The sequence below is a fragment of the Conger conger genome, chromosome 9 (genome assembly GCF_963514075.1).
Source record: "Conger conger chromosome 9, fConCon1.1, whole genome shotgun sequence".
NCBI lineage: Eukaryota > Metazoa > Chordata > Actinopteri > Anguilliformes > Congridae > Conger > Conger conger.
Window position 1 is genome coordinate 14,532,961 of NC_083768.1, and position 19,308 is coordinate 14,552,268.

The 19,308-nt window shown below is 41.3% G+C and overlaps 1 protein-coding gene across 1 annotated transcript; it reads left to right on the top strand.

Moving 5' to 3' along the window:
- The first annotated feature begins 809 nt into the window (after positions 1-809).
- LOC133137558 (desmoglein-2-like protein) lies at positions 810-17,029 on the top strand. Its single transcript, XM_061255890.1, has 10 exons — positions 810-942; positions 2,190-2,353; positions 3,084-3,218; positions 3,353-3,538; positions 12,769-13,031; positions 13,405-13,547; positions 13,804-14,025; positions 14,567-14,791; positions 15,179-15,252; positions 16,676-17,029. The coding sequence occupies exons 1-10, from the start codon at positions 810-812 to the stop codon at positions 17,027-17,029; spliced, it is 1,899 nt and encodes a 632-aa protein (XP_061111874.1).
- Positions 17,030-19,308: the final 2,279 nt, after the last annotated feature.

Consider the following 19,308-nt stretch of genomic DNA (forward strand, 5'->3'; position numbering starts at 1 on the left):
CTGAACATGCCACCATTCATTTCAGGAAAATCTGAATTTGAAGTTAAATAATCAATAAGTAGGGCTAGGATAATGAATGAATGAATGAATAATTAATAAGTATAAAAGATATCAAGATGGAAATAAATGGCACACCTCTCCTAAGCAAGCTGAATAGTTTGGACAAGGTTTCTAATTATGCCAAAGTGCTGAAAAACTGGAGAATAAAGCATAAAGAATAAAGAGTGGAGATAACATGGAGATAAAGTGTGCTAGCTTAGAGCAGGTGTGGGTAATAACTTAAATGGGAGACCTCCTGGGAAAGCTAAGTTGCTGATGGAAGGTGTTGCCTGGTTAGTAAAATGCACTCTTCCCCCTGGACCAAATTGAAATCCAGTCCCCCATTTCAGTGATATTTTTCTGGGTATTATCCGTCGGAAGAGAAGTTAAATCTAGGTTCTCCAATATTCTGGTCAAATTCCCACAGAAATAGCACTTCATATTTAGCCAATTTAGCACATTCTCCTCATCTGATTGGCCACACAAACCCTTGCAGTCCCTACCCACTTTGATTCATCACAAAAACAGTTCTCACTTGCATTGCCTGATTAACTCAAGGTAAAAAAAGGTGCTTTATACCGATCACAGGACCATTATTTGTAAAAATGCTACTGTGTACGGTAATTGGGTAAGATCATTATTTAATAAATTAGTGTAGATGAATACAATTGATTCTACAAACAAGTCATTCAGTCTGTCAGTGCTCATTATATACATTGAGCTTATGTAAAAATATAAACACTCATTTCTTCTCTTTCCAGCTTAAGGGTATGGCAAAGTTTGAGAATGGTACAACAGCAGAGCCACCCATTCTCATACGTATCATCGTAGAAGACGAAAATGACAACGATCCAGTATTTCCCGAAAAACAAGAAGGAGCTGTCAGTGAATTAAGCCAGTCAGGTGTGTTATTCAAAAAGTCACTCATTGCTAATTACTAATTTGTGTATGTTATTATTGAATTATTTTTCCAATTATTAATTACATTTTATCAGTGAGTTTCAATCAGGGCTCATGTTTCTGTGGGAATCTTCTTGAAACTTGTCTACACAAATATTAGATGATCTGGCCAAGCCAAACACCTGTGGTGGCAAAATAAGCCTATGGAATTTGCTTGAAATATGAAATGACATTTTAGTGCATTCATTCAGCAGATGCCATTATCCAGCGCACCTTACAGTTTAAACGATAAATATTAGTGCATTAATCTGATTAATATAAGAAACAGACCCAGACATGACCAAAAACATTGTAGACGCAAAATCATGAAAAGTTAACCAAATATCCAGTCTAAGCTACTTTATACTACACTGTTCACGTTGTTCATTAAGAATCACTTTTCAATCATGTGAATAAAATGTTAAAGCTATGCCTGTCAAATTTTTAATCATGCTAACGCATGTGATTAATTATAAAGCTTTGTTTAAAGACTTTAGTGGTGTACTTAGAAGTGCTTTCATATCTGCCTTAGAGGTTGTATCTCCTGCAGTATAATCAGCCTGGTAGGGGGTTAGAAAAGTAGATGATATAGTATTAGTTGACATACTTATACTTAATATAGTGTTAGTTTTGCCTGAGATCCGGGGTGCACAGCAAGGGCCGATCCGCTTTAGGATTTTGTGTCTTCTGCTCTTAATTGTTTAATTGGTTAAATAATGTCTTGATCAGACATGCACCAACTACAGCTGCAGACTGCTAATCTATCCTAAAGATTGTACTGTGCTCAAGTACAGGAGTGAACCAACATATTTTTACAGCTGTAAATTAATTACCCCACTCCTGGATAAAGTTCTTTCTGGAGGAACCATGATTGGGCTCCAAAAACATGACACTTTCAACATGTGATTAAATATGCGATTAATCAAGATTCAACGCAGACTTTTTCTGCTATTAAAATAAAATGTTTGCAGCCCTTTTTACAACACTGTATTGAATTCAGCATTAAGATTCCCAAAGCCACCAAAAAAAGGCTTGAATCACAAAACAGAATTAATGAGAGGAGTTGGAATTAATTCATTTAATTCCAACACAAATCTTTGAAGTAGCTCATCGTGTTTCACTGTACCCAGAGCAAAGGTTAAAAGCGACACTAACTAGCTACTGCAGCAGCTGCAATGATGACTTGGTTTATCTCTCTGTGGAAATTACAGACACATTTGTGATGAAAATTTATGCCAAAGACGCTGATGATCCACAGACTGCCAACGGTCAGGTAACCTACAGTATCCTTGAACAGATCCCAGATGGCAGATCTATGTTCTCCATCAAGGAAACAGGCGAGATTTACGTCCAACAAAGGACTCTAGACAGAGAAGTGAGTGTGAAAATGTTTGTTTGGTTTTGATATGCTGCGGAGGGACACGGCGGTAACAACAATATTCCTGATGTTATATCTATATGCTTAACAAACTGGTTAACCTTTGTAGCACTGCTGGCTACTTACTTACTCATGCACCTGTGGTTTATTTCTACATGGTAGTTCAAGATTTTTATTCAGCACCCAGTGTACCACACCACCAATGACACCCAACTGTTTCCTACAACACTAGCTATAACACTATATATAACACTGCGAAAACAGCATATACAGTACTATTTCAACTCAACAGTTTTGGGAGCATTCCACTGAGGTGGCAGAATTGTGCTGAGGTAGCGCAATAAAGAGATCAATAGTCCAGTATTGATGAGCACTGTCTTTTCATCAAACCTTGCTGACCCTGTGTCGACATGGGGGGTCTACAGAGAGGCAAACTTATGTAAAATTCCCTACAACCCTAAAAAATTGATTTTATATGTACATTTTTATATTTAAGAAAATTGCTCATGAATATACATGGACAGGTCTTTGCGACTTACTTCTTCCTGATTTGATTAGCCTAGCAGAAAGGCTCCACAAGGCCTCAAATCCAAACTTATTGGCAGTCCTAAACTTCAGTCCTAACGAATCAGTTACAAGTGGTTAAGCTGCGGGTAGCTACACTGTAAGGACCCCTGTGCATTCTTCAGGACTACATAATATTGATTTACACTTGTTTTATTTACAGACGCATTCTTCCTATTTGTTGAAAGTTAAAGGCACTGACATGAAGGGGGAGAAGGGTTGCAGAACTGGTACAGGAACTGTTACTATCAACATCCTGGATGTCAATGACAATGTTCCCACACTGGATAAATCTCACGTAAATAATAAGTCCCGTTTCCATAGAGTACACCTATTGTTTTTAAGTGTTGTAAGACATTCTAGTGAAATGCTATGAAGATTTGGGCCAGTTGCTAAACATTGGAGCAAAATGCTTTCTTTGTGCTCTTGCAGTACGAGGAAAGTGTTATGGAGAACACAACTAAAGTGGAGGTGCTACGCATCAAAGCCAAGGACCTCGACTTAATAAACACCGACAACTGGCACACAGTTTTCTCGATCTTTTCAGGAAACGAAGCAGGTTACTTCGCAATCACAACGGACGAAAAGACCAACGAGGGAGTTGTAACAGTGATCCAGGTATGACCAAATTTGAAAATACAGTCCCCTCCAAAAGTATTGGAAAAGCAAGGTCAATTCCTTTGTATTTGCTATACACAGAAGACAATTGAGTTTGAGGTCAAAACATGTTAATGATATGACAGATGTGAATTTCAGCTTCTATTTCCGGGTATTTGTATCTAAATTTGTTAAACAACGTAGAACATATCACCTTTTGTATCAGACCACCCCATTTTTAGGTGAGTATTGGAACGTGTGTTTCTTATTGCCCACATGTGTCCTGTCAGACTGATTGTTTAAACAATAAATATTTTTGAATGTGTACCCTTGGTTTTAGCATTGGGTTTTGCCTGTGAAGACTGCATTTGTGTTAGAAAAAATAAACCAGAGAACTGTCTGTGGGAGAAAAGCAAACCATTTTGAAGCTTAGAAAAGAGGGGGGAACCAATCAGAGCCATTGCAAGATAACAATTTGCGAAGAAGTACAGAGATGAGCCACAAAAGTTCTGGAACAAAGTTTTATGGACGTGTCATGTGTCATGACACAAGTGTCATGGCTTGTGCTTGCATGTCTGCTTCTGGAGTGAGCTCACTAATCTTTTTTTTTTGTGATCAACTTTTTATTGCTTTTTATAAACAAGGGGGGGGCGGCACGGATGGTGCAGTGGGTAGCACTGCCGCCTCACAGCAAGGAGGTCCTGGGTTCGAATCCCCATCGGCCGGGGCCTCTCTGTGTGGAGTTTGCATGTTCTCCCCGTGTTTGCGTGGGTTTCCTCCGGGTACTTCGGTTTCCTCCCACAGTCCAAAGACATGCAGGTTAGGCTGTTTGGAGAGTCTAAATTGCCCTAGGTGTGTGAGTGAATGGTGTGTGTGCCCTGCGATGGACTGGCGACCTGTCCAGGGTGTATTCCTGCCTTTCGCCCAATGTATGCTGGGATAGGCTCCAGCCCCCCTGCGACCCTGTTCAGGATAAGCGGGTTAAGATAATGGATGGAAAAACAAGGGGGGGGCGAGTAGATGGTTGCAAAGTTACAAGGTATTTGTAAAGTACATACATCCAAGGATGGGTGGAAGAGAAAACAATTTAAAGGAAATTAAAATACAAGATAACACGCTATCATATTATACAGGGGATTCTTGAATTTTACATAAAAATACATTCCATTTTTGTAGAGTGGACTTCTTGGCTTTGTTTAATCTAGCAGTATGATATTCCATGTTCACAACATCCACCAAGTAGCTCTTCCAAAACGTCCTAGGTGGTATATGAGGGTTGATCCATAGTTGTAAAATAACTTTTTTGGAAGCTGTGAAACCTGCCATCAGCATTTTCCTTTGGGTTACAGTATGTTCTAGGTCAGAGTCATCATTTAGGAGGCAGAGGTGTGGTGTTTTTGGGATATTGACATCCAGCAGTTTTGATAGTTCATTCACTACAAACGTCCACAGATCTGCAATTGTGGGACATTCCCAAAATATGTGCATAAATGTGCCTGGCAGGATGTTACATATATTACATATGTAGTTAGAAGCTCGTTTCATTTCAAACCTAAAAGGAGTTGCATATGCTCTGTGGATAGTTTTGTAGTGGATTAGCTGGTGGGCTAAATTTTTGGAGCTTTGAGATAGGTTAAGCCAGATATTATCCCAGTCTAGGTCTTGATTAAATGCGGACAGTTCCCTGTCCCATAATTTCTCTATGTATAAACATGAAGCAGATTTATGTACCAAGGCATTGTAAATGGAAGAGACTCTGCCTCTTAAATTGTCAGAAGGCTTAACCCATTGCAACATTGGATGTTCTCTTGGTGGGCTGTCCCATGGTACACCATATGCTTTGAGTGCAGAACGTAACTGAAGAAAAACAAAATAGGATGAGGCAGGTAGATGAAACGCAATTTGAAGATTTTGGAATGAACATAACTGGCTACTATCATGAAATAGTTCACCAAATGTGTTTATGCCATGTAAGGACCATAATGGATTCTGGAACGGCTTGCCCCCTGTCAGGAGGTTAGAATTATGCCAGAGGGGTGTCTGTGCGCAGGAGAGAGATTGGGTACTCATGCATTTCTCTGCTTGTTTCCAGATATTCAGGGAGTGTGTAATTATGCAACCTAGCCTTAAATTCTGGTTTGCTCTGCCAAGCCCAGTAAATAGCAAATCTTGTAGTCTATGCGGCTTCACCATAGCTTCTTCAATAGCTCTCCAAGGTATCTTAGACTCGGTGTCAATCCAAGTGTGTAACGCTCTTATTTGAAATGCCCAGTGATAGAGCTGAAAATTGGGTAGGGCAAGACCTCCTAGTAGTTTAGGCCGCTGCAATGTGGTAAACTTAATTCTTGGACGTTTACCGCTCCAAATGAATTTAGAGATTGAAGAGTGAATATCTTTATGATAATTAGGAGGAGAAGGTAAAGGAATCATGAAAAATAAAAAGTTAATTCTTGGTAGGATGTTCATTTTAACTATACTCACTCTTCCTTGAAGTGAAATTGGTAAGCTATCCCATCTTTGAATATCAGCCTGGATATTCTTCAGGACCTAGATACGTGAAAGAATCCCTGATAGGAAGGTGGGGGGGGGACATTGACAGGGTTAGCAGTTTTGTTGAGTAGCATCAAAGTAGACTTATCCCAGTTAATCTTGTAGCCTGAGAGGTCTCTAAAGTGGTCAAACAGCTTTAACACTTGCGATATTGAGATTTCAATGTTAGATAAAAACAGGAGTATATCGTCTGCAAAGAGTGATATGTGCTGGTCTCTATCATATAACCTCACAGGGGTAATCTGTCTACTTTGTCTAACCATTTGAGCTAAAGGTTCAAGACAGAGACAGAAAAGAATAGGGGAAAGGAGACACCCTTGACGGGTGCCTCTCTCTAACTCAAAGGAAGAGGAGATTTTGGAACCTGTCATTACACATGCAGTTGGAGAATTGTATAAGGTCTTAAGCATACCCATAAACTTGGGTCCAAAGCCAAAATTCTCTAGTACAGCCCACATATAACTCCATTCAAGCCTGTCAAATGCTTTCATAGCATCGAGTGAAAAAAGCGCAATAGGTTGAGGAGATGTATGGGCAGAGTTTATAATGTGTAAGAGCCTATGTATATTGTCGGATGCTGTGCGCCCTCTGATAAAAACCTGTCTGATCATAGTCAATTAATCTACTGACATAGTCTTCTAGTCTTCGTACAAGCACTTTGGCGAATACTTTTACATCACAACAAATCAGAGATATGGGTCTAAAACTGGCACAATCCAGTGGGTCTTTTCCTTTCTTTAATAATAAAGAGATGAGGGCAATATTTTGATCCCTATGGAATTGACCAGTCTCAAGGGCATAGTTAATTGAATTTAGGAGAAGAGGACCAACTATATGCCATACAAGAAGAAAACAGCTCCGGAGGTAAATCATCCAATCCTGGTGATTTGCCTTTATTTAGAGATTTGAGGGCAGAACTGAGTTCATCCATAGTAACAGGTAACTCTAATTCTTGTGTTTCCTCAGGAGAAAGTTTTGGTGTATCAAGATCCTTGAGAAAAGATCCACTCTGAGCATGGTTCCAAGTAATTTCTGAGGAGTATAGATTGGAATAAAAATTCCTAAAAACATTGCTGACAGCTTTAGGCTGAGTAAGAATTAGGGCATTTGGATCTCTGATGGCATGTATATTGGCTTTGGATTCGTTTTCTTTCAGCCTAAGGGCAAGAAGGTGGCTAGGCCTCTCCTTCAGCATAGTATCTTTGTCTAATACGTTGTAATGTAAATTCTGCTTTTGATAGACTGAGTGGTTTATATTCGGAACGAAAGTCAGAAAGTGTCCTGGCTCTGGTTTCAGTTGGGTTATTTCTTTGTTCTAAGTCTAAAATTTAGATGTTTGACTCCAACTCTTCAAATTTTCTATTCCTACTTTTATTCAAATTGGATGAAAAGGAGATGCAAAATCCCCTTATGAAACATTTGGTAGTTTCCCATAGGATCTGTGGATTATCACACTGGTTGAATGAATTCAGTCAGTTTTTGGCTAAATTGAGTTACAAAATTCTTGTCCAGTAGTAAAGAATCATTAAAGCGCCATCTTGTGGCCTTTTTGGGAATATCTTTTAGATGTATGGCGCAGAGCACAGAAGCGTGATCAGACAACAGAATAGGCAAGATGTCTGGTTGAGCTAGATGGACTAAAGATTGGCTTAGGAATATGTAGTCAATTCGAGAGAATGAATTGTGTCTATTAGAATAAAAGGTGTAGTTTCTGATATTTTCATTATGAAACCGCCAAATATCTATGAGACAGGTCTGAAATAAAGGTTGTTAGAGCTGAGGAGGAATGTAAATCAATGGAAAAGGAAGTCCTGTCAATGTCATTCATTGCACAATTAAAGTCGCCCCCCACTAGCAAGTTAGGTTCTTGCATCCCTATAAGTTTAGTATATATAGTAATATATATCGTCTGTTCTGAAAACGGAGTACATCAAAACTCTGTAAATGCGTCTCCTGAATGATGGCTATGGAAACTCTTTTACGGTAGAGATATTCCAGACACCAAGTTCTTTTGACCGGGGAGTTCAAGCCGTTCACATTCCATGTCAGTACAGAAAGGCTTTCCATCTCTGTAAATCCAGAGAGATGACATAATGCAGAAAAGACAAAATCTCCCTGTCAGTTATCAACGCGATCGTCTTTGGGTGCAATAGCTGAATGTTACCAAGCAAAAATAGTACCATCTACTAAAATAAAACCGGGGGGGGGGGACGAGATGACCGGCGGAGAAGCTCAGCACGCCTTCTCGCGCCTCTACAAGTAAACCGCCTGACCGTCACGTCTGAGAAGCTCAGCACGCCATCTCGTGCCTCTACAAGTAAACCGCCTGACCGTCACGTCTGCTTGCCGGCTACAGCAGCGAGTGTGCTGCTGCGGGCGCGTCTTGTTGCCACGGGGACGGGAGACTCCTATGCTCGACCCCCACGGGGGGGGGGGGGTCTCGTCGGCCCGGGGCGAGTTAAGTTTTAAAACGCTCTAGAGACTTTCATGTTCAGTGTTGTCTTGTCAGTGTTTTTCGTCTTAAGTCTATATGATTTATCTCTAGATATTTACAGTATTTTAACCCAATGCTCATCACCTTGCCAAGAGCCCCCGGAGGCAACATTAGTGACTAGAGGGGTCCTCTGCACCCTTCTATGGGTGAAAGTGGGTGTTGACCGGCCTAGCTCTAGTGGCCCTTTTATAGAGTGCTGTGTATTTTTTCATACTGTGTGGTTTGACTGACCTATAGTTTGTAGTGGTCCTTATTAGAGTGCTGTGCATTTTCCATACCGTTTTCTTAGTGTGCAGTGGGTTGCGGTGCTTTATACTGTGCAGTGTTTCTGGCAGTGTGTTTGCCAAGCTTTCTAATTCACTTGAGTTGCAGTGCCGTATCTATTAGGGAAGTGGGGGGGCCATCTAAGTACTGAGGGTTGACCTTTTTGGGGACATATTGCTGGGTGATGTTTAAATGAATGGTACCTAAATAAAACGTGTATCTTTTGTTCACAGACTGTTACGGTACATTCTCATTCCCCTGACACCGGACCAGACCGGTATACCAAAGGTGGTGGCAGCATTACGCTATCCTTAAAACACCTAACAACAAAGTTTATTACACTAATACAGTGAACAGTTGCAAGCCGCGAGGACGCTAAACGCTCCTACAGGCTTTGCTAAACACAAAATCACGTAGATCCGTGGCATTATCAACAGCAACGCAGATCCGGTCCTATGCTCGCTGCAGGACCTCCCGAAACACTAGCAACAAAGTTAGCACCCAGTTTCACCTAATAATTTCAAAAGATAACGAGACACCCATAGGGGGACATATTGACTAATCATTTAAAGAAAAGAGTCTGTGTTCAGTCTGATATTTATCCATTATGCAGATTTATCACCGGAGATGTAAGTTTAAGCTACATGTCCATGAATTGCGATGCAGCAGGGCTAGTTTCACTCACACCGTGGGTTGGAGCAGTCGAATGGGTCGATGGCTTCGCTCTCAAGGCATTGGCGTAGGTGTCCAGTGGCTGGTAGGGGTTCCCTGTGTCGACTGGAGCATGCAGTGGGTTGACCTCGGCCGTCTGTAGGAAGTTCTCTGCGTCGATCGGGGATTTGAAGGTTAATTGAGATCCTTTGTATTCCACTTTGAGTGTTGCGGGGTATACCACGAAAGGCTTGAATCCGACGGCCTTGAACTTCTTGAATACAGGGGTGAATTATCTCCTCTTCGCTGCTGTAGGTGGGCTGTAATCCGGGAAAAAGAATAGCGTAGCTTGCCCACTTTTGACAGGGTGGAATTTGCGTGCTTCTTTCAGAATGGCTTGTCTGTCTGCGTATCTCAAAAGGCGGAAAATGATGGTTCGGGGTTTTTCGTTGTGCCCCGACTTGCCAAAGCTGCCATAATATATGTGGTGGCAGCGATCAATCTCGATGGTTCGGTTAGCTGTAGCTAGGGTATCCATTTGGGGAGGTTGGTTTGTAGGTAGCCCACAGGATCAGAGCCCTCAGATGATTCAGGGAGATTTACTAGTCTGAGATTATTTATTCCGGTCCTGTCTTGCATTTCGACCAGGCTAGTGTGAAGTTCGGCTAATTTGATTGTAGCATCATTCAGTTCATGCTTATTAGCGCGAACCACTGCTTGGAGAGATTCCACTGTAGCTTGGGCTCTCTGAGTTTTGCTAGCATGGTGATCAAGGTCTGTCGCTAATTTTTGGATTGCTTCATTAGCGGATATCATCTCGTCTTTTAGGGATGTGAGTTGAGGCATAAGAATAGATTCCAAAGCTTCTTCACCGCCAGGCCAATCGACGCATCATAATGCAGTTGTTGTTCTTTATGTGCCTGGCTAACTCCATTTAAAATGGCGGTGTTAAGGTCCTCTCTGGAGATCGAAGTAGTTTCTCGAATTTTTTTCTTCTCAGGAGACAATTCCAGTCCTCTCTTGGGAGCAGCTTTGTTTGAGGGTGAAGCCATAGTCGAGGTTTAAAAGTTTTAACAAGTAATTACTGGAATGAAGTATATTTTAATCGGTTTCGGGGAAGGTCTTTAAGCGAGCCTAAGATTTCACGTCTGCATCGCAGTCGAGATGTCACGTGACTCCTCACTAATCTTTATTAATGATGTTAGCAGCAAGATTAATTCAGAAGTCGACAAAAACATTCTGTCTGCAAGCTTACAGAGAAATGCGTCCAAACTAATTAGTAGAAACTTCATAATGCAGCAAGACAGTGACCCAAAACACACTGCCAACACAACAAAGGACTTCATTATGGAGAAAAAATGAAAGGTTTTAGACTGGCCAAGTCAATCCCCAGACTTTAACCCAATTGATCATGCATTTCATCTTCTGAAGAGGGGGTTGAAGGGAGAAACCCCTGAAACAAACAATCACTAAAAGAGGCTGCAGTAAAAGGCTGGAAAAGCATCATAAAAGAAGAATGCAACCGTGTGGTTATGTCAATGGGTCGCAGGCCTGACGCAGTTATTGCAAGCAAGGGCTATGCTACCAATTTTAAGTGTTATTTATTTTAATTTACTTAAATACTCTCTATTCCAATACTTTTTATACTCAACCCCAAATGTACAGCATTGTGCAAAAGTTTTAGGCAGGTGTGAAAAAATGCTGTAAAGTAAGGATGCTCTCAAATAGAAATGTTAATAGTTTATTTTTTATCAAACAACAACATGCAAAGTGAGTGAACAGAAGAAAAATCTAAATCAAATCAATATTTGGTGTGACTGCCCTTTGCCTTCAAACCAGCTTCAATTCTTCTAGGTACACTTGCACAAAGTCAGAGATTTTGTAGGCATATAGTAAGGTGTGTGATTCACCAATTATACCAAACAGGAGCTAATAATCATCAGTTTAATATGTAGGTTCAAACACAATCATTAAGAAACAGCTGTGTAAGATGGTTAAAACTGGGTGAGGAACAGCCAAACTCTGCTTCCAAGGTGAGGTTGTTGACGACAGTTTAATACACAGACAGAAGTCATACACTATGGCAAGACTGAGCAGAGCAACAGTGATGGAGGTTCCTTGCAAGTTTGGGGCTGCATTTCTGCCAATGGAGCAAGGGACTGGTCAGAATGAATGGTCTCCTCAATGCTGTGAAGTACAGGCACATGCTTATCCATCATGCAATACCATCAGGGAGGCATCTGATTGGCCCCAAATGTATTGTGCAGCAGGACAATGACCCCAAACATACAGCCAATGTCATTAAGAACTATCTTCAGCGTAAAGAAGAACAAGAAGTCCTGGAAGTGATGGTATGGCCCCCACAGATCCCTGATGTCAACATCATCGAGTCTGTCTGGGATTACATGAAGAGACAGAAGCATCTGAGGCTGCCTAAATCCACAGAAGAACTGTGGCTAGTTCTCCAAGATGTTTGGAACAACCTACCTGCCGAGTTCCTTCAAAAACTGTGTGCAAGTATACTTAGAAGAATTGATGCTGTTTTGAAGGCAAAGGGCGGTCACACCAAATATTGATTTGATTTAGATTTTTCTTCTCTTCATTCACTTCTCCTGTTAATACAATTTGTTAATTGATAAAAATAAACTATTAACATTTCTATTTTTAAAAGCATTCTTATTTTACAGTATTTTTTTCACACCTGCCTAAAACCTTTGCACAGTACTGTATTCAGTGTATTGCAAAAACAAAGGAATTGGACATGCTGCTCCAATACTTTTTGAGGGTACTGTATATTTTTTGCCCTGATAACCAGAGATATTAATATAGGCAGAGAAGGCATGGACAAGTGTAGAAAGTGCAGTCAGATACAAAGGATGGTTACGTGGTCAAATTTAGAGTTAGTTTTGTGGGAATTTGACCAGGACAGCAGAACACACCTACTTGTATGTATGTGAAACTCTACCACCTGGCAGGCAATGGACACCTGACAGTCATTCAGCACTTCTGCAGTTACGTAATATGAGCACTTAACATGCTGGACATTTTCAGTACTGTACTATACCACTATTCCATTGTGCTATAAATGCAATAGTACATGGTATCAGACTATTTATGAAATACTTTTCAATACTTTTTCAAAATAGTATTTTTCAAAAATAATAAAGTTGTCATAATGTACATATTCTCAGGATCTCTGGGGTGTTGAAAGGGTCATATGTAAATATTTAGAGATGGAAATGTGGGTTTTTTGTGTAATGAAATGTAACATGATTATCATTTTCTCATTAAGTCCCTTGATTATGAAAAGGTGAAAGAGGTCAACCTCAAGGTTGCCATGCGCAACAAAGCAGCCTACCACTCAAGCGTTGTCTCGGCACCAGGCGACTCCATCTACTCCATCAAGATAAAAGTGAAGAACAAGGGGCCCATGTTCATTCCAGCAACAAAAGTCATCTCTGTCTCTGAGAACAGCAAGGTGGTGTCCACACAAACCGTCATCGACACTTATGCGGCCATCGATGGAGACACCCTAGTGACTGCTAAAAACGTCTGGTTTGTGCAAAGCATTTCCTAACATAGACTGGAAACATAACAGTGATAATACACTCACACATTTGAAAGGTGTCTGGTGAGGGGCCATGACCGGTGACCACGTGGATTCTACATAAAGTAGACATTACTTTCTATTACATTATTAATCTAGAGCAATTTACAATGCAAGAGAACATTAGTGTCATCACCTATTAGGACAAGAGTGAATGAAATGACTGTTTAGATCTGATGTAAAAAATAATATGCATCTGAACATGAAACCCTGCATGCCAGGACACAGAGATTCTTTGTCAGTTAAACACGTTCTTCAGTGCCCTTCAGCTACGCTGTTGATTGTTTTCCATGTTACCAATCACTCTTTTTATTTCCTTAGGTATGCCAAATTAAATGACCCAGCCAACTGGCTGATAATTGATGAAAAGACTGCGGAGATTAAACTAAACCAAATACCAGATCGGGAATCCGAGTACGTGATTAATGGAAATTACACAGTAAAGATAATATGCCAGAAAAATGGTATGTTTCTAAGTCGGCCTACATTGTAAATGCATTCATCACATAATCTCAAAAAGGAAACAAACAGTTGCAGGAATTACAATTATACACATTATGCCCAGCATTTCAAAATTCATTTTGGTCAAAACACCATTACTGGTGACAGTTACATGTTAACATTCCATTTTAAAAAAGACAACATAACAAATAACTGAGAGAAATCATTTCAATCATAAATACAGCCAGGCATTAAACCTTTCTTTTTGGTCTAAATTAGATATCCCAGCAAAAACCGCCACTGGGACGATTGTCTTGGTGGTAGAGGACGTCAATGACAATTGCCCCACACTCACCAACCCGAACCAGATCGTCTGCAGCTCCCACACAGCCCTGCCCGTCTCGGCCAAGGATAGGGACGCTGACCCTAACGGTCCCCCCTTCCGCTTCCGGGTCGTACCTGAAGGCACAAAGCAGTGGACTGTTGAACCTGCCAATAACAGTAAAGAACAGTCCTTCATCTTACAAAAGCATTTATGTTATGCACTACCATACACTCAGAGGTAGAAAGTCCAGGGGCCAGAAAGTAAAAGTCCTTGCACTTATTCCACCTAAGAACTCCACATTCACCATTTAAAGTAGTTCCTGGTTGAGGAACTCCTGGTTGAAGAATTAGCTAATTAGCAAATCCAGGTGATTGGAACAAATGCTTCTCCACCTCCAGTACACAATGCAATGGAAAAATAAGTCATTTTTGACACAGACTGTGGTGTGGTAGCTGTTTAAGGGAACAGTCTCAATCAAACCTTTAATTGGCCACCTTAGTCCTGACCTAGAACAGTAGACTGTAGGGTCAAAATAAGGTTGATTTTGCATCTTTCAGAGCACATGCTTATTCATTGAAAGTTTGAGTTTCCAGCGATGAGCACAAACTTCTGCAAATTGGGTGTTCTATATTGAAAGAAAATGATGGAAAAATCAACAGGAAAAAAAAAACAGGGCAGGTAACAAGTTCTTTCCCCATGTCCTCTACCTCTATAAAGGCACCAGTGTGATCCTGAGAGCCAATCAGAAGCTGTGGCCCGGGTGGTACAAGGTGCAGTTAGACGTGTGGGACCAGCAGGGCAAGGCCTGTGACAAGCCGCAGGTGCTGAAGGTGGAAGTGTGCACCTGTGAGGGGGAGAAGACCTGTAATAGGATTGTGCCTTCAGCCACTTTCGGGGTTCTAGGGCTGGGCACCCTGCTGCTGGCTCTGCTGCTGCTTCTGTGTGAGTTACCCTCCGTCCACAGCAAATTCAACGAATCAGGTCTATCGGATCTCTCTGGAAAGGGATCCATTAATACAGTCTGTCAAAAGCATGCTCAAACGGATTGCTATGGGTAGGTATCCACTGATATAGTCACCGATATGCATGCAGACTAAAATAGGGAAGGTAACCTGTTATTTTTCCACAGCGGTGCCTCTTTTACTGCTGTCCTGTATGCGTGAGGGCCTGAATCTCCCGATAAATCCTACCGAACAACAGCTGATAAATTCCATCACAGAGGGACGTGGGGAAGACACAGTAAGGTTAAATCTTATTTAAAGTCTGCTTTAGGATTACTTTCTGAAGATTTTTGCGCCCCTGGCCAATAGACATTCTATTCCCACCCAGTGCCTTTGCTAGAGCAGCCACTCCAATTCTTCTACCCTCCTTTCCTGTCCAGCCCTCCACATACTTCCTACCGGGTAGGAGACAAGGAAAGAATGAAAGTATGGACTAGATTTGCAAGTCCTTCAATTAGCACACTCTTTTAAAATGTTGTGTAGCTAAAAAGGTAACTGTAAAGGAGATGATGTAAAATAAATTTCTCGACATCACAAGAGCAGTGTGCTTAAGGGTGGGCTAGAAAGTTACCATACAGTCCCCTCCAAAAGTGGTGGAACTGCAAGGCCAATTCCTTTGTTTTTGCAATGCACTCAATACATATGGGGTTTAGATAAAAAGATGAACACGAGACAAGAATTCAGAATTTGTGTTCAACTTCGTAGAACATAGCACCTTTGGTATCCGACTAAGGTGGCCAATTAAAAGTCTGATTGAGACTGTTCCCTTAAACAGCTACCACACCACAGTCTGTGTCAACAATGACTTATTTTTCCATTGCATTGTGTACTGGAGGTGGAGAAGCATTTGTTCCAATCACCTGGATTTGCTAATTAGCAAAATACTTAGGCACAGCACACCCCGAGATGCTAAAATATATTCAGTACACTGATATTCTCAGTAACTACATATAGCGTGAAGTCCATAAAAATTGAATATGTCATTTTGCGGGACGGGGCGGCACGGATGGTGCAGTGGGTAGCACTGCCGCCTCACAGCAAGGAGGTCCTGGGTTTGAATCCCCGTCGGCCGGGGCCTCTCTGTGCAGAGTCTGCATGTTCACCCTGTGACTGCGTGGGTTTCCTCTGGGTACTCCGGTTTCCTCCCACAGTCCAAAGACATGCAGGTTAGGCTGATTGGAGAGTCTAAATTGCCCATAGATATGAGTGTGTGAGTGAATGGTGTGTGTGCCCTGCGATGGACTGGCGACCTGTCCAGGGTGTATTCCTGCCTTTCGCTCAATGTATGCTGGGATAGGCTCTAGCCCCCCTGCGACCCTGTTCAGGATAAGCAGGTTAAGATAATGAGTGAATAAATGAATGAATGATTTTGCGGGACTGGCCGCAAGAACAAGACATGCCAGCTGATTTTGACAGCTGTGCTGTGAAACTCAACAAAATATTGAGATCTTTCTGTGCTTCAGTTCAAAATGAGAAGGGCGCCATTTAGTTGGAAGGCACTGAAGTCTGGAATACAACGTCACATTTCTTAAAAATACATTTTTACGATTAAGTCATAATAGTAAGCAATTTATTTTAAACTATTATTTTGCTAACATTAGTTATTAATAAAGCCTTTAACGTTTTATTTATTTTTGTGATTGTGAGCTAATTAACTTTTCTTTGGCGCTGATGCAGTTGCCTTCTAAACCAAGAAATGGAACCTGGCAGGGTTATTTTAAAGATTACTACACTCGGGTAAGAAGCAGCTCAAATAATATTTAAAAAAATTGTTCGCAGGCATAATTTACAAAATAATTAACATTGTTACTGTTGAATTTACTAGGATGAGTTGCGGATATACAAGGATGAGGGTCAAGAATCTCCAATCAGTATGGGATCAGTCTTGTGCAGAGGCTGCGAAGACAGAAATTACTTCGAAGAGGCCGACAACAACCTGGACTTCCTCAACAACCTGGGCCCCAGATTCGAAACATTGGCGGAGATCTGCATGGGATCGGCGATAAAGATCGACTCAGTCTACACCACTGCCCCTGTCCTGCTCTACACCACTGCCCCTGTCCTGCCGACCACCCGCTACATCAGCACCCTGCTGCTGACTGACAGGCCGGTGAGCGCCCAGGGTGTGTACGTGGTGAACGAGGCTCTGCGTGTGGGGGAGATGGTGATCCTCAGGTAGCCGGGGGTGCCGGTGCTGGAGCCTGAGCCGGAGTGAGGGACTGGTCCTGGTGGAGCAGCACCGTGTGCTGAGAGAGGCTAAGGTGTAAGGCTGCATGAGAACACCAGTCATGTCCAGCCCCCTCCAAAAGCATTGGAACAGCAAGGTGAATTCCTTTGTTTTTGCTGTCAAAAGATGTCCATGAGATGACAGATCAAATTTTCAGCTTTTATTTCCTGGTATTTTTATCGAGCCTTATTAAACAACTTAGAACATAATATCACCTTTTGTGTCAGACCACCCAATTTTTAGGTGAGCGGAAGTATTGGAACATATGACTGACAGGTGTTTATTGTTGCCCAGATGTGTCCTGTTAGATTGACTGGTTAAACAATAAATAGCTCTGAATGTCTACTCTTGGTTTTAGCCTTAGGTTTTGCCTGTGAAGCCTGCATTTGTGTTAGAAAAGATAAACCAATATGAAGATCAGAGAGCTGTCTTTTGGAGGAAAGCAACCTGGAGTGACATTGGCTCAGACAGTAAGCGTGGTCATCTGGCAGTCGGTGGGTTGCCGGTTCGGTCCTGCCCTGGGTGTGTCGAAGTGGCTTAAAGGTCTGAGGCGTGATGCCAGATTTCCATTTCATTTCCAGGTATTTTTTGGGGGCAAAAAATTAAAGAGAAAACACACCAGCCTCACAACAACCACTTCCGGCCAATTTAAGATAATACATAATTTTGCTACTTTCCCCCTAAAATTACAGTATATACAGGAGGAATTTAATTCTGTGTAATATATCAATATGACAACATCCCTTATTTTGTAACATGCAACACAAGGTCTTAAAACGTAAATGTCATAACGTGATCCCATGTGTCTTTGTTTTTGTTCTGAATGCATCCTCTCTAATCAGGTTCAATCTTGCAACCATTTATTCTTCACTTACCACTACCACTGTGCACAGAATTCATGGGCTTCGGTTGAAGAAAAGGGGGGGGGCAACCGCATAACACTTGGTGCAAGAAACTCCATGAAGCTTGTTGTTGTTTGTGCACGGTGTGTGACAGGAAACGTAAACACGGCAGAAGCAATGTTGACAAGTTGAAAAAAGGAATGTTTTCCTTAAATGCAGATGAGTCTACAAGCCTGAACATGGATTTCATTATTAATGTCCTAGTTTGCTATTATGATGATGGTCTTGGCAAAGTTATAACACAGCATCTAGCATATTCAGTGCTTCCCGCAGTGGTTTATCATTAAGGCTTAACAAAAAACGGTCCCGCCTTAACGAAAGTTGGATTAAAAAATGAAAATTAATGAAAAACAATCCAATTTTGAACACTGGCATTTGCCAGTTTAAAATAACATTGCGCAGTTTGTCATTGAATCATTATGAAATTGGAAAAATGACTAATCGTAACTCCATAAAATACCAGCATAACTTGTATAATATTTCGCTAATTATTAACCTAATTATTTTGTCATGGTATTGCGAAACCATGACTTTTGCACATGTGTTTGTCAGCATTCATAAGTAGACTGGCGTTTCTTTTGTGGACTGATGAGAATATATAATATATAATATATTAACCTCTATCAAAGTGATGTAAAGGCCAAAGTGTGGAGAAAGAAGGCAACTGCTCATGATCCAAAATATATGAGCTCATATGAGCTGTGAAGCACAGTGGAGTAAGTGTCATGGCTTGTGCTTGCATTGCTGCTTCTGGAGTGGGCTCACTACTCTTTATTGATGATATATCTAATGTTGGTAGCAGCAGGACAAATTCAGCAGTCACAAAAACATTCCTATGGAGCAATGCGGCAAGACAATGACCCAAAACACACTGCCAACACAACAAAGGACTTTCTTAGAGATAAAAAGTGGAAGGTTTTAGACTGGCCAAGTCAATCACCAGACCTTAACCTAACTGAGCATGCATTTCACCTCCTGAAGAGGATATTGAAGGGAAAAACACCCCGAAACAAACAACAACTGAAAGAGGCTGCAGCAAAAGCCTGGAAAAGCCTCACAAACGACGAATGCAACAGTTTGGTGATGTCAATGGGTTGCAGGCTTGAACACCTAAAACTTGGGTGGTCCTTTACCAAAGGTGCTCTGTTCTAAATAGTTTAACACATCTTGGTGTAATAAATAAATCTTAAATCTTGTCTTGTGTTCATCTTTTTACCTCAACCCCAAATATTCAGTGTATTGCAAAAACAAAGCTATTGACCTTGCTGTTCCAATACTTTTGGAGGGGAATGTACTTGTCACTGTTATATGCTGACACCCTCCTGCCCC

What these genes read in the sequence shown, in the direction of transcription:
- LOC133137558 (XM_061255890.1), top strand. Translation starts at nt 810, where the DNA reads ATGGCAAAGTTTGAGAATGGTACAACAGCAGAGCCACCCATTCTCATA. An exon ending in GAGTTGTAACAGTGATCCAG is followed by an intron (nt 3,539 to 12,768) that starts GTATGACCAAAT and finishes TTTCTCATTAAG; the next exon opens with TCCCTTGATTATGAAAAGGT. An exon ending in GATAATATGCCAGAAAAATG is followed by an intron (nt 13,548 to 13,803) that starts GTATGTTTCTAA and finishes GGTCTAAATTAG; the next exon opens with ATATCCCAGCAAAAACCGCC.